Genomic DNA, 15,988 nt, shown 5'->3' with positions numbered 1-15,988 from the left:
TATATTTTTTACATTACAAATTGTGGTAAAGTATATATAGCATAAATTTTGCCATATAACCATTTTTAGTCACATAATCCAGTGGCATTAATCACATTCACAGTGCTGTGTAGCCACATTGTCTAGGTAACTTTTGGTAATTATGTTTTTGCCACACAGTGTGTAGAGTCATTTTGCAGTCATTTTGATGAGTTTCATTTTTCTAGGAGGAATCTGTTTTCTGTGAGTTTTGAGCTTGATTGGCATAAATTTATTCACAATATCTTATATGTTTAATATCTGCAGCATCTCTAACTGTGTTCTTTTGGCTTTTTAATTTTCTTTTAGCCTTCTTTTTTGTGAATAATCTTGCATAACTTTTCCCTGTTTTCAAAGAATCACCTTTCTGCTTGACTGATGCTCTCTTTTTCCCCTAGTTCATCATATGATTCTTACCTTCAACTTTTCCTTAACTTTGAGGTTTTTCCTTTAAAATCTTAAATTGAAAAGAGATTATTAATGTCATTATTTTTCTAATGTAAATATATAAAGCTGACTTTCTCTCCTAAGATCCACTTTAGCTGCAACCTGCAAGTTTTGGTACTCACCACTGTCAATAGCCATAGAATTATGTATTTTCTAATTCCTAATTTAATTCATTAACTATAACTTTTACCCATGAGTTATTGATAAGTATAATGTTCTCTAAACTTCAAATTTTAATGGATTTTTTAAATTAGATTCAGCCATGTGGAACTTCTAGCATTCAGTCTTTTTATGAGCTATAAAGTGGCAGTTTCATATGGTTCAACATATAGTTTTCTTTTGTTGTTAAAATGTAACTTAATTTCATTTGGTCAGACATTAGATTGTGACTTTTAAACCAAAGGTAACCACATTCACACAAAAGGTCCTTGTTTCTACCATTTTGTATTTTATTGTTTTTTTTTTTTTTTTTTTAATGTTATAAGTACATGTGTAACCAGTAGTTTTCAATAAAAATCCTCCCCAAATACTGGAATGTTTTCTGATACCTGTTGCAGCTGGCTCTCTGGGATGCAGACTCAGATGGAGTTTAGTGCTGGGATGTGAATCAGGGTTGCCCTTGGGGCCAACACTGTGGAATCCAGAGGAAATAAATAGGGTAAGAAGGAAGGATCAAGCTGGATCACTGGCCAGACGACCTGAGCTGACCTCATGGGAGTTTGGAGTGACGATGGCCCTTAGCGATGTCCTGACACATCCAATGACCAGGCCTTTATACCTCCACCTGGATGGGTCACTGCACACAGGCTGCTCCTGGAGGGGCTGGTGGCTTAAGGTTGCCCGCTGGGAGCACTTGCAGCTGATGGACAATGAGTCCCTGAAGGGAGGTCAGGACAGCACGTCTCCATGTCCCCCCAGGCATGTATCACAGCTCCAGAGGTAAGTGATGAGGGTGTACTGTGGGGGAGACTCTTGATGACTGATGTTTAAGTCAAAATGATGACTCAGGGATTCCCCTCAATACCCTCTGATCTAAAAATAGAGGAGAAGGTCCATTTAGGGGAGATATCGTCATTCTCCAGGGTCAGCACAGTTGTCGCCTCTTCTAGGAAGCCAACTTAAGATCAGTCGTCATCCTAGGTAACTCATATTTCTGTAGGACCCTGAGCACCTCTGATGTTAAATTGAACCATATTTGGTTAGTGTTCTGTTGTCACCATCTTGAGATACTTTATTTTTAAACAAGGGGCCTGTTCTTTCTGTTGTGCATGTGGCCTGCCCTGACTGTGAGTGTTCACACATGGTCTATTTTCTCACTAAACTAAGTGAGAAAAAGACTTTAAACTGTACCCTGTTCACGTTTTAATTATGTCTTCCAGCAGAGTATCTGCGCACAGAGGGTGCTCAGTAAATATTTGTTGAATGAATAAATGATGACTCAGAGCAAGCCTTTCTTTCAATTTTATAATTTTGAGATTTTAAGAGGTAGCCTGGGGTAACAGAAAGCCCTTGTTTGGGAGTCAGTCACACTAATCTGTCAGTTCTTTCTCTACTACTCACTAGCAGTGTGGGTGTGGGGAAGTAGCAACCAGCTAAGATGCCAGGACATTAGAATGGCACCATCCTTAACAAAATAGGCTGTGGACATGCTACAGCCATGTAGTCTTAGTTACATGCTTGGGTAAGCATCTCAACCTCTGAATCTCAGCTTCTTTGTCTGGAAAATGAATATGGTTCCTGCTCTTGAACCATTGCTTTGGTTGGGATGATGGATGACCTAAGAGCATCCAAAGACACAGTGTGGAAACACTGACCTTCACGATTCTTATCACTAGGAGAGGAGAACAGGAAGAGTGTGGATGAAGGAGGTTTGTAGACTGTAGAAGGTGTACTTGAGGAGGTCCTCATCTGATGGCCTAAACCAAACTGTTCCTTCTCCACATGTAGTTAAAATCATACAAGCACATGAGGATGAGCACAAGCTCTGGAGTCAGAGACAAATCCTGGCTCCTCTGGGCACTGACTGGGTTTGGATTCAAGTTCTGCTACCTGGTGAGTGTGGGCTCTTAAGGTTGGGAAGCCCACTGTGCTTCAGTGTCTTTGTCTGAAAGTTGAGGTGGGGATGGTATGATTCAGAGAGTGCTGCTGCAAAGGTTAACTATGACAGTGATACTCACAGTGAGGGCTGTGATCTAGTACCAGTCCATGACCTATTTGTAGCCTGGTTAGAAGTAAGTACAGGAAATTAAAGAAAGCTAGAAGCTTACAACCATCTGTATTGCTGTGACATCCACCCTCAGGATGGGTGGGATCCTGAACATCCTGGGGACAAGTGTGAGGGTTGCACTATAGGATGGGGGGGGGGGCATGTGGCTGAGCTACACACTAACCATGCACAGTGGATCATTGATTAGGTTGCAATGGACTGAAAATATAAAATTAGATAAAACTGATATTTAATCCCAGACAGGTAAGAAACAAAGCTGGATATGTTCAGTGCTTTTGAACAATGCTGTATATGTCATTAGCTGTCAATCAGTACTACCCTCTCTAGCACTATCCACTTTATTGTTACATCATATTTAACTTAAAATTAGAGCACACAGGCTTTCAAAAGGCCCTAATATACATTATCAATATTTTCAGTTCAGTTCATTTGAGTCACTCAGTCATGTCCAATTCTTTGTGACCCCATGACCTGCAGCATGCCAGGCCTCCCAGTCCATCACCGACTCCCAGAGTCTACCCAAACCCATGTCCATTGAGTCGGTGATGCAATCCAACCATCTCATCCTCTGTCATCCCCTCCTCCTCCTGCCCTCAATCTTTTCCAGCACCAGGGTCTTTTCAAATGAGTCATCTCTTCACATCAGGTGGCCAAAGTATTGGAGTTTCAGCTTCAACATCAGTCCTTCCAATGAACACCCAGGACAGATCTGTTTAGGATGGACTGGTTGGATCTACTTGCAGTCCAAGGGACTCTCAAGAGTCTTCTCCAACACCACAGTTCAAAAACATCAATTCTTTGGTGCTCAGCTTTCTTTATAGTCCAACTCTCACATTCATACATGACTACTGGAAAAACCATAGCCTTGACTAGATGGACCTTTGTTGACAAAGTAATGTCTCTGCTGTTTAATATGCTATCTAGGTTGGCCATAACTTTCCTTCCAAGGAGTAAGTTTGTTTTAATTTAATGGCTGTAGTCACCATCTGCAGTGATTTTGGAGCCCCCCCCCCCCAAAAAATAAAGTCAGCCACTGTTTACATTGTTTCCCCATCTATTTGCCATGAAGTGATGGGACTGGAAGCCATGATCTTAGTTTTCTGAATGTTGAGACTTAAGCCAAATTTTTCACTCTCCTCTTTCAATATAATCAAGAGGCTCTTATAGTTCTTCTTCACTTTTTGCCATAATAGTGGTGTCATCTGCATATCTGAGGTTATTGATATTTCTTCCAGCAATCTTGATTCCAGCTAGTGCTTCCTCCAGCCCGGCATTTCTCATGATGTACTCTGTATATAAGTTAAATAAGCAGGGCGAAAATATACAGCCTTGATGTACTCCTTTTTTATTTGGAACCAGTGTGTTGTTCCATGTCCAGATCTAACTGTTGCTTCCTGACCTGCATACAGGTTTCTCAAAAGACAGGTCAGGTGGTCTGGTATTCCCATCTCCTTCAGAATTTTCCACAGTTTATTGCAATCCACACAGTCAAAGTTTTTGGCATAGTCAATAAAGCAGAAATAGATGTTTTTCTGGAACTTTCTTGCTTTTTCAATGATCTAGCAGATGTTGGCAACTTGATCTCTGGTTCCTCTGCCTTATATAAAACCAGCTTGAACATCTGGAAGTTCACAGTTCATGTATTGCTGAAGCCTGGCTTGGAGAATTTTAAGCATTACTTACTAGCATGTGAGATGAGTAGAAGTGTGTGGTAGTTTGAGCATTCTTTGGCATTGCCTTTCTTTGGGATTGGAATGAAAACTGATCTTTTCCAATCCTGTGGCCACTGCTGAGTTTTCCAAATTTGCTGTCACATTGAGTGCAGCACTTTCAGAGTGTCATCTTCAGGATTTGATATATATATATCCATATACACACATATATATTGATGTTAAGGTGATTAGTAAAGGGATAATTGTACTGTATTTACCTTTCTCAAGTGTTTAATTCTAAGAAATGTGTACTGGCATATCAATGGGTAAAATTGTATGTATCTGGGAGTTGTGCAAAATACTGGTGGCACCCGGGCAAAAGAGGAGATTTTGATGAAATGAGATGGACAACATGTGAATAATTGTTGAAGCTTGTTTCATGGATGCTCATTGTGCTATTCTACTATTGGATATGTTTCAAAATATCCATAATAAAAAGTTCAAACACCTACTTCCAATGATAGGATATGAACAAATAAAAACTAAGGACACCATCTTTGATCAGATGAATTCCCAGTGTTTTAGGGTTGGGAACTCACCATTACTCATGATATTTACTTAATAGGTGGGCACAGTATACAGAATTATTATTCATTATGTAAAAAGAAACTTGTAAAAAGAAACTTGGTCAAGAAGCACAGTTAGAGCCAGATGTGGAACTAATTGGTTCAAAATTGGGAAAGGAATACAGCACGGCTGTATATTATCACCCTGCTTATTTATCTTCTAGGCAGAGTACATCATGTGAAACGCCTGGTTGGATGGATCACACATTGGAATCAAGATTTCCAACAGAAGTATCAACAGCCTCAGGTATGTGGATGATACCACTCTAATGGCAGAAAGTGAAGAGGAAATAAAGAGCATTTTGATGAGGGTAAAAGAGGAGAGTGAAAAAGCTGGCTTGCAACTCAACATGAAAAAAAAAACACAAAAACTGATTATGGTATATGATCCCATCACTTCATGGCAAGTAGAAAAGAAAAAAGTGAAAGCAGTAACAGATTCTCTTTTCTTGAGCTCCAAAATCAATGCAGACAGTGACTGCAGTTATGAAATTAAAAGACACTTGCTCCTTGGTAGAAAAGGTATCACAAAGCTAGATAGTGTATTAAAAAGCAGACATTATATTGCTGATAAAGGTCCATATAGTCAAAGCTCTGGGTTTTCCTATAGTCATGTATCAATGGGAGAGTTGGAGCAAGAAGAAGACTGAGGGCCAAAGAATTCACACTTTTGATTGTGGTCTGGAGAAGACTCTGAGAGTCGTCCCTTGGATAGCAAGGATACAAAACCAATCAATCCTAAAGGAAACCAACTCTGAATTTTCATTGGAGGGATTGTTCCTAGCCAATACTTTGGCCACCTAATGTGAAGAGCTGTCTCATTGGAAAAGACCCTGATGCTGGGAAAGACTGAAGGCAAAAGGAGAAGGGAGTGGTAGGGGATGAGATGGTTAAATAACTTCACTGACTAAATGGACATGAATTTGAGCAAATTCCAGGAGACAGTGGAGGACAGAGGAGTTGGTATGCTATAGTTCATGAGGTCGCAAAGAGTTGGACACGACTAAGTGAATGAATAAGGACAAGAAAAAACAAGGGAATGAGGACACAATTATATTTAAAAAGAACATGGATGCATCTGCAGACAGATGTTCTAAGGTTTGCTACCAGTGCCTCATGCAAGTTTATTTCAGAGCTCTCTCTCCATTGCCCTCATGTCTCAGTTTGTTCTCCAGAACTTTAGACTTCCCTCATTCAAAAATAAGCCTGGGGGGCTTTTCGGGAACAAAGATGTCTATGGCCAGCGATTTCTATCTGCGTTACTACGTAGGGCACAAGGGCAAGTTTGGACACGAGTTTCTGGAGTTTGAGTTTCGGCCAGACGGAAAACTTAGATATGCCAACAACAGCAATTATAAAAATGATGTCATGATCAGAAAGGAGGCTTATGTACACAAGAGTGTAATGGAAGAACTGAAGAGAATTATTGATGACAGTGAAATCACAAAAGAAGACGATGCTTTGTGGCCTCCCCCTGACAGGGTTGGCCGACAGGAGCTTGAAATTGTAATTGCAGATGAACACATTTCTTTTACCACATCAAAAATAGGTTCTCTTATTGATGTCAATCAGTCAAAGGATCCTGAAGGCCTTCGAGTATTTTACTATTTGGTACAGGACCTGAAGTGTTTAGTGTTTAGTCTTATTGGATTACATTTCAAGATTAAACCAATCTAAACTATATGTTTTTTGAAACTGGGTTTATATTTAATTAAGGGGGGGTGAGGGAGGATTTGTTCATTTATAATATTGGGGTTTTTGTGAATGTGAAGCAAACTTTTGTATGCAAATTGAAAAGAAGACAATATCTAAGCAGGCTTATTGGTTATCTTCGCTTGAGTCCAAGTGGATTGGGCAGTCACCACACACATTAAACTCTGTAAATAAAAACCACCTTTTGTTGAAATTTTGCTCCAATAAAACATCAAAGCCTGGATGGAGAGTGCTTTTGGTCTTTCAAGAGGCCACATCTCTGATTCATTTTAAAGATGAAAATTGTTCTAGAAGGTATATCCTGTGACAGAGGGTCTTTTATGTAGAAACATGTAGCCAGATTCCCATCTGTTTAAAAGCAATTGTAGATCTCCCCTTGTTTCTGCCACACCTGACGGAATTTAATTTTTTGGTGCTCATAGAAGTTGTTTATAGACGCTTTTGGATTTTTTATGTTTGTCACAAACTCCTTAGGGGTTATTCACTTTAAATGTTTTTGTGTGAGCAATGATTTCCTCAAGGTTACAAAGGTAAAGTCAGTATCCAAAGTTAGACACATCTTTTATTATGCGCCTATTCCCATATTTCACAATACACATATTTTGTATATCTGTGGAAAATAAATGAGTTCTCAGCTCTAAAAATTATTTAAAATTTAAAAAAAAAAAAAAAAAATAAGCCTGGGAGGAGTTCTCTGGTGGACCAGTGAATAAGAACCCACTTACTAATGCAGGAGACATGGGTTTGATCCTTGGTCTGGGAAGATTCCACATGCTGTGGAACATCTAATCTGTGTGCCACAACTATCAAGTTCCCATGCTGCAGCTACTGAAGCCTGCATGCCTAGAGCCTGTGCTCCACAACAAGGGAAGTCACCGCAAAGAGAAGCCCACACACCACAGTGAAGAGCAGCCTCTGCTGTCCTCAACTAGAGAAAGCCACATAGGAGCAACAAAGACCAAAAGACAAGCACAGCCAAAAATAAAATAAGTAAACAAACAAGCCTGGGAATAAACAGCCTTCTTTCCTTCTCTCTCTTTTTTTTTAATGTCACACTGTGTGGCAGGTGGGATCTTAGTTCCCTGACCAGAGAAAATAAGATTAAACCTGTACCTCCTTCATCAGGAGCATATAGTCTTATTAACCACTGGATCACCAGGAAAGTCCCTTTTGTTGTTTTTTAACTTTTGGATTTTTTTGCCCTGCCTTGATGATTTTCAATCAGGTTCTTGATCAAACTTTGACCCTACGTGAGCAATGAATTCCTTGATCAGACTTTGACACTGTATGAGTGTTGCATCAACAAATTACAACAGGGTGAAAGAGAACTTTAAATTCCACATCCTACCCTTTTGCCATCCGACAATGAGTATACCCAACACAAGACCAGATTCTTTCTTCAGAGCAGGTGGAATGTTGAAGGAGGGAAGCAGAGAGAGGATTGAGGACTGGATCATTGAGATGGGTCTGTCCACCCAAGTACTGTTGAGTTCATCTCCTGGTTTCTGCAGTCCCATCTGCTCATCTCAGCTCTACCTCCACCACGCAAGCCAGGTGAGGAGTAGTTCTCTCCTGGAAGACAGAGGAAATCTTGCATTCATTCTAGCTCAGTGGTTCTCAATCAGGAACTGGTTTCCCTGAGAATATCTCACCAACAATGTCTGGACACATTTTTGGTTGTCACGACTGAGGGAGGAGGTGACTACTACATCAAATGCATAGAGGTCGGGGATGCTGTGACACACCCCGAAATGTACAGGTCCCCTCACCAACAAAGACTTGTCTGGTTCAAATGTCAACCTTGCTAAGGTTGAGAAAGCCTGCTCTAGTCCCCCTGTAAAACCTGAAATGCATAGTCATGCTGTTTCTTTAAAAAGAACATCAGATCATGTCACCCCATTGCTTAAAATTTTTCAACGGTTTCCCACTCTTAGTACGAAGATTAAAAACAAACAAACAAAAAAACTCCTTAGCTCCTTGAACTTGCATGACCTGACACTCACCTCCCCTCTTTTCTTATATTACTCGCAGTAACAAAACTAACTTTATTCCTGTTTTTCTAGAAAGTGTCATACTTCCTCCTCCCTCACAGGGTCTAGCTATTGTCTCTTATAAGTCAATTTCCTCCCTCTCACCAGCCCCTCTCCATTTTTCCTGCTCACTGCTGCCTTTTAATCCTTTAGGAGACCTCAATTCAGAGGTGACTCCATCAGACTCCCTCCCTGACCACCAAGCGGTCAGCAGCCTGAGATGAGAGGCCACATGGGGAGAGAAACCAGGACACCCCAGGTCCTCCAGCCATCCCGGCTCAGGCTGGAGTAGAAGTGAGGTCAATATGGATACCCAGTGCCAGTGGGGCCCCCGGCTGTGGGCAGGCCTGTGAGTGAGCCCAGGAGGCCAGCAACAACCCTGCCTCATCAGCCTCACAACCATACTGAGTAATGAATAAGTGACCACTGCTTTAGGCCACTGATGTCTGAGGTGGCTGATGTAGTGACAGCAGATTCATTCTCCCTGCTGTTCCTGACTGTGCAGGAAGGAGCGCTCCCTGCTACTGTGGGGGATTCCCCCCTCACCTCCTGCTCTGTCCCCTTCCCAGGACTGCTCTCAGGACCTGAGTTTCTGAGTCACGGCCCACTTGACAGGATGACGCTCTCTCCCCAGTAGGTCAGTGCGTGGAGGTGGGGGGACTGTTCCCCTTTCCATCTCACCTTCCTGTCCGTCAGCCTCCCTGGAACTGCAGCCCTGCGGTGGGCAGGGATGGTCTCAGTTAACTCAAGAACCAGAATATGTTTTAAAGGGTCAGTATCTATTTCAGTAAGCAGGGAAATAATTGAAGTTTTTAGCAATTTGTCTTTTCCTGTATTATAAAGGGGAAATCACTTAAAGAATTGAGACTAGGCTTCCCTTGTGGCTCAGATAGTAAAGAATCTGCCTGCAATGTGGAAGACCCAGGTTCAATCCCTGAGTTGGGAAGAACCTCTGGAAAAGGGAATGGCAAACCACTCCAGTACTCCTGCCTAGAGATTTCCACAGACAGAGGAGCCTGGCGGGCTACAGTTTATAGGGTCGCATAGAGTCAGAAACAACTGAGCAACTACACTTTCTTTCTTTATTTTGGGGGAACTCCCCAGGGCAACACCATCCCTCTTGAACCTGGTTTTTTACTTAGGGCCTCCTTCCACTCTGTTGACATGAATCTCTACCTGTCTCCTGCAGGAGACCCATCCTCATGGGAAAACCTCATCCCCATGAAGTTCTCATCACTTGAATCAGGCTCTATTCCCTGGCCAGTCATCAAATCTCGAGTTTAAATCCTCAGTTTAGCATGACGGGGTGTTTCTTGGGGCTCAGGTCAGGAAGGGTGGGGGCATCTGAAGGAGATGCTCTTGGTTTCTGGGTCTAAAGTGAGCCTGGTCACCCAGACAATGGATTTCCCTCAAAATCCCACTCTGAGAGGCTCCTGATAGTCTGGTTCTTTGTCTTTGACCTGATATAACAGGAAGGTATGTAAGCATCACCTAACTTCTAACAGGAGGGGAGGCACAGGTTTCTTAGAGTAAGCATCACTTTTAAAGGGAACGATGCAAACTACAATGGTATTAAGTAATAATTTTCTTAACTAGTCTGCTGCTTCTCCCTTATCTAGGTCTCTAAGAGAATCACACTCTGTTGTTATTGAGCAGAAGAGGGTTGAATTTCTTCCTGTTCTGTTACCCACCCTCCCACCTCAGACCCCAACAAGCGTCCTTTGCCAGGTGTGGCTTGTTCCAATAGAACTTTCTCTGGAGCAACTTCAAGCAACTACAAGCCCTACAGGGTCTGCTGCTAGTGGCTCATGTGAGCGAAGAGGGGCAGATTTCCCGCTGGGTGGGCTCAGCTATGTAGCTACGCGCCCAGATCCAGAACCAGGTGCATCGTCTCTGTCCATGGCCCCCTGGCCGCCATCTTGAACCGCAGCACCACCAGCAGCGTCTCAGCTCACGGCGCTCTGAGCTGAGTTGTCACTGGAGCCATTTCTCACCAGGGAATCTTCTCTGAAGGGCCAGGGATACGAGGCCTTTCTAGGAGGTGACCTGTGAGCAAGTGACAGTCAACTCAGCACAAAGGGAAAGAAAAAAGGTTAGATTTTTATTTTATGACCCAGATTCTACTTTCTGTTGTTTAGTTGCTCAGTCGTGTCCAATTCTTTCGTGACCCCATAGACTGTAGCCCACGGTGCTCCTCTGTCCATTGGATTTCCTGGGCAAGAGTACTGGAGTGGGTTGCCATTTCTTTCTCCAGGGGATCTTCCCAGCCAGGCATCAAACCTGCATCTCCTGTGCCTCCTGCATTGGTAAGTGGGTGCTTTACCACTGAGCCACCTGGAAAGCTCCAGATTCTACTTTTACTCCAGGGAATTGTAGGCTTTGCTAGTGACTGTTTCATCAGCACCTGGTCTCCTGGAAAGTTAAGGGCACCACCTTACCTATAATGACTGTTTCCTTTGTTACCTGTGGTGATGATCCAATGAAGAGAAAGAGACCAATTTCTTCCCTAAGCCCAAAGAAATAATCAATTTTGTTTGTTTTGTTGTTTTTTATACACACAAAGTAACTCCCTCTTGGCAGGGGTTTGATGTTGCTCCTGAAATGAGTGGAAGTCCTTGGTGTCCTTCATTTGAGGAAGATAACTGGGCATTGTTTAAATAGGAAAGGGAAGGGTGTAGGCATCAGGGTGCAAGAGAACCAGGTCTGGGCTCCTGGGTAAGGGTCCAAAAAGGCCTCATCACTATGGAAACTCTGTCTATGCTTGTGAGAAAGGAAGGAGGGGGCATGATTGTTAACAAAATGAGGACAGGAGCACAGATATTAAGAAAAACAGGATCCCCAAAAACTGGCTCAAACCAGCTACAGTCAAGATGGTGTTGAGCATGATCTGGTCACTGACCTCTTAACTCATTACACCTTCTTTATTACACTAAAAATCATTCCCCTTGCACCATGACAGGTGCTGTATAGTTCCAAGGGTGACCATAAAAGGCCAAAAGGTGTGCAGTGGCCCAGTTCCTGATGCTCCCTGTCCCTTCCTCGGAATAGCAAGAATATTCCTCCCACTCGCTAACCTATGAAATTACCCAACCCATAAAAACTCACAACCCCATAATTTGGGGGCACTCTTGACTTCTGAGAAAGCCCACATTCTGTCTGTGGACTGTGCATCTCTCTGAATCAGTCCATTTTCACTTTACTTCAGCTCACTCTTGTATTCTTTCCTACAGAAGCCAAGGATCCTCACTGGGCAGCTCATCTCAGGGCTCCCAGGACACGATATTTCCTTTTCCTGCACCACTGGTAACCTGGAGAATGAAGGATAGAGATTATAGATCTAACCTGATTATAAAGTAGTTGACCTACTATTTAAGGAGAATTCTTATTTATTGTCCTAGTGTCTCTTAAACTCTAGCAAAGTCTTGTTTCTGCTTTCCCAGCAGATTTTGCGTTTTTAATTTGTTTTGTTTTAAAAATCTTTTGCTATGGGATTTTAGGGCTTCCCTGATAGCTCAGTTGGTAAAGAATCCACCTGCAATTCAGGAGACCCCTGTTCGATTCCTAGGTAGGGAAGATCTGCTGGAGAATGGATAGGCTACCCACTCCAGTATTCTTGGGCTTCCCTGGTGGCTCAGCTGGTAAAGAATCTGCCTGCAATGCCAGAGACCTTGGTTTGTTCCCTGGATTGGGAAGATCCCTTGGAAAATCGAAAGACTACCCACTCCAGTATTCTGGGCTAGAGAATTCCATGAACTGTATAGTCCAAGGGGTCACAAAGAGTTGGACACAACTGAGTGACTTTCACTTCACTTCACTTCATGGGATTTTAAAGGAAGGATGTAACTGGTTCTCATCTGCTCCCCAGCTGGACAGCTCATGCTTCATCTCCCTCTATGGCATTCTCTCATCCTGGCTCCAGATTCCATATTCCTGCTGCCTCCTGTTTTCTGAATTTTCCAGACCCAAGTGGGAAATCAGGGTTTTCTACTTCACCCATAACACAGGCTTATGGCATGGGAGTCTCCTCTACAAAACTGCTAACTCTGCTGGCTTCTAGCAGGAGGTAAGGCATGAGCCATACTTGAAGGGGTTTCTATCATATCCTGTATCCCCCCTACTTTGGGGGTGGTGACCACTGGGGACAGGGCTCTCCAGCTCTCTGCCTCTCATTCCCAGACTTTTGCTCTCCTCTGACTTGGGTTTTGATCTCTCTTCTGTGGAGGAAATCTTGGTTGGCTGTTTTCTTGCCACTTGTGCTCTTTATACCAACACCAGTGCCCTTTAAGCTATAACCTCAAGAATTCCAATTTCATTCCTTTTACACAAACATTCACACCATAGCAAGGTACAGGCAATTTAATATTCTGGTAAAATATCTTGCTGTAATAGTTTCTACTTATTGAACATCTCTTCTGTGCTAGGAGCTGCAGTAAGCACTTTCACATCAACAATAACTCCATGAAATTGATACTGCTTTTCAGTACCCACTTTACAGATGAGAAACTTTGTTCAGGGAATATAAGTATCAACTGGAGGTGGAAGAGTTGTGTCCCTGTTAGGAGGTGGCCCTCCTTATTTATCTGATACATCTGCTGGGAACCTAAGAGTTTCCAGTTTTTGGAGGGATCAGGTAGAAAGCAAAGACATATTTTAGTTCTATTTACAAAGGTCTAATTTTCCAAATTGTTGTAAGTCATAATTATATTGAAAGGAAGGGTTTCATTATATCTGGAAAATGCAAACTTAAACTGGTAATATTTTAGATAAAAACTATAAAAATCATAACCATATTCACCAGTTCACTCAGCAACTAATCCTTTTTGTTAACAGTTTTATGAAACCATCAGGTTTTCTGCTAGATTTATAAAATTTCTTACAAAGTTGACCAGCATGGTTTGAAATTTATCAGAAACCTGTCTTTATCAAAAGACCTTTCTATGAATCTTCTTGAACATGAAGCACTTTTGCAAAACTGAGTACAACAATAGCAATCTGTAAATCATATAAGATCTTTCCATAAGTATGCATGCTGTATAGGCTAATAAACTGTATTTCTCTTGTTCATCTGTCTTACATCATTTGAATTTCCAAGGCTCTATCCAGAGAGCCTAGAAGTATAAAAGAAAGAGGAATTTTCCTCTCCCCTACACAGTAAAGTATGCATAATGTAAAATGAAACTTTTTAACCATTTCTTAAATGCACTGCTCTGTGGCAATAATTATATTCACACTGTTGTGAAGCCATCCCCAGAATTTCTACATCTTCCCTTTATATTTTATTGGTTTGTCATAGCTTTCCTTACAAAGAGCCAGTGTCTTTTAATATTATGGCTTCAGTCACCATCTGCAGTGATTTTGCAACCCAAGGAAAAAATCTATCACTGCTTCCACTTTTTCCCCATCTATTTGCCGTAAAGTGATGGGACCAGATAACATGATCTTAGCTCTTTGAATGTTGAGTTTCAAGCCAGCTTTTTCACTCTTGTCTTTCTCCCTCATCAAGAGACTCTTTAGTTCCTCTTTGCTTTGTGCCACTAGAGTGGTATCATCTGCACCAGTTCAGCTCAGTTCAGTTGCTCAGTCATGTCTGACTCTTTGCGACCCCGTGGACAGCAGCACACCAGGCTTCAACTGCATATCTGAGGTTATTGATATTTGTTGATTCGTTTGTGCTTTATCCAATCTGGCATTTTGCATGATGTAGTCTGCATATACGTTAAATAAAAGGATGACAATATACAGCTGTTTTGTACTCCTTTCCCAATTTTTGTTTGTCTGAAGAAGTACTCATTTTTCTTCACTTTTGAACAATCATTTCACAAATTACAGAATTCTAAGTTGGTGGGTTTTTCTCTCAACACTTAAAACTTTTTCACTCTACTCTCTCCATGTTTTCTTGGTTTCTGAGGAGAACTGGATATAATTCTTATCTTTATTTCTCTATAGCCAAAATGTTTTTCTTTAATTTGAAAATAATAAGTCTAGTTGTAGGGTCCCCCCCCCCCCTCATTTCTGTTACACTGCTTTTTATCTCTAGCATTTCCTCTTGGTTCTTTCTTAGAATCTCCATCTTTCTGCTTCTGTCACCCATCTGTTTTTATATGCTGTATACTTTACCCATTAGAGCCCTTGGCATATTAATCATGTTCTTGTCATTGTTGTTTAGTCTCTCCATAGTGTTCGACTCTTTTGTGACCCCAAGGACTGTAACCCCCAGACTCCTCTGTCTATAGGATTTCCCAGGGAAGAATATGAGAGTGGGTTGCCATTTTCTTCTCCAGGGGATCTTCCTGACTCAGGGATCAAACCCAGGTCTCCTGCATTGGCAGGCAGATTTTTTACCACTGAGCCACCAGGGAAGCCATAGTTGCTTTTAAATTCCTGGTCTAATAATTCCAACATCACTGCCATGTCTAGTTCTGATGCATGCTTTCTCTCTTCAAAAAAAATTTTTTTCTTTTTTTAAGCCTTTTGGTATGCCTTTGTACCTTTTTCTTGAGATGCAGACACAATGTCCTGGATTAAAGGCACTGCTATAAAAGGGCTTTAGCAATGAGGAGGTGAGGTGTGAGGGCGGGCAGACCCCATGATTAGTTCTCAGCCCCTCAGTGAGCCTCTGCCTCTGGACTGTGAACCTCACAGTTGTTTCTCATTTTTCTCTCCCCCACCCTTTCCCTTATATGGGACAGAATGGCTTGAGCCAGTTTGAGCTGGGTATTTCCCTACCCCCAGGTCAGTTGGGCTCAGTTAATACCTTGGAGGGTTAGACTCTGGTTAACTTGTTTTCCTCTAGGGAAGGCCTTCTTAAGAGGATTGAGTGTTCTAGTCTGTTTCAGATTGGCTCCTCCCTATCCCCCCACTCCCAGCAGGAAGGCTGAGGGAATTTTCCCTGGCATTTCCTGTAGGATCCTGGTGAAGCTCCTGGAGGTAAATCTCACAGTATTGTGAGTCCCCCCATGACTGGGTCCCCCGGGAGTTTTTACTCTCAGATTGTTCACACTGAGCCTCCAGCAGTTTGTCAGTTATGGCTCTGGTTTCCTCCCCAAGTGCAGGTTCCCATGGTGGTTTCACCCTGAGGAAGCCTCAACTTCCTCTGTTCACCTGTGGGCCTCCCCAGTCTCAGGGGTGGCAGTTTGCCTCCTCTGACAGATGCAAGAGCAGGTCTCCCTTTCCTTTTTTTTTTTTTTTGATTTTCAAATCTACACTCACCTGAGTTATCTTATCCTATAAGGATGGATTCTTTTAATCTTTTGTTTTTACCTTTTTTTTTTTTTT

At 42.1% G+C, this 15,988-nt stretch overlaps 1 protein-coding gene and 1 pseudogene across 1 annotated transcript in view; both read left to right on the top strand.

The window, feature by feature from the left end:
* LOC136144154 (ATP-binding cassette sub-family C member 4-like) overlaps positions 1-1,876 on the top strand; it is a 203,580-nt gene extending 201,704 nt beyond the window's left edge. The window contains 1 exon segment of the mRNA XM_065901812.1: positions 1,845-1,876. Coding sequence (XP_065757884.1) covers positions 1,845-1,876 — 32 coding nt within the window.
* Positions 1,877-6,184: 4,308 nt separating this feature from the next.
* Positions 6,185-6,807, top strand: LOC136144329 (protein mago nashi homolog pseudogene; annotated as a pseudogene).
* Positions 6,808-15,988: the final 9,181 nt, after the last annotated feature.

The sequence above is a fragment of the Muntiacus reevesi genome, chromosome 11, assembly GCF_963930625.1.
Source record: "Muntiacus reevesi chromosome 11, mMunRee1.1, whole genome shotgun sequence".
In the NCBI taxonomy this organism is placed as follows: Eukaryota; Metazoa; Chordata; class Mammalia; order Artiodactyla; family Cervidae; genus Muntiacus; species Muntiacus reevesi.
The sequence above is the reverse complement of the archived record's forward strand: the minus strand, read 5'-3'. Positions and strand labels throughout refer to the sequence as shown.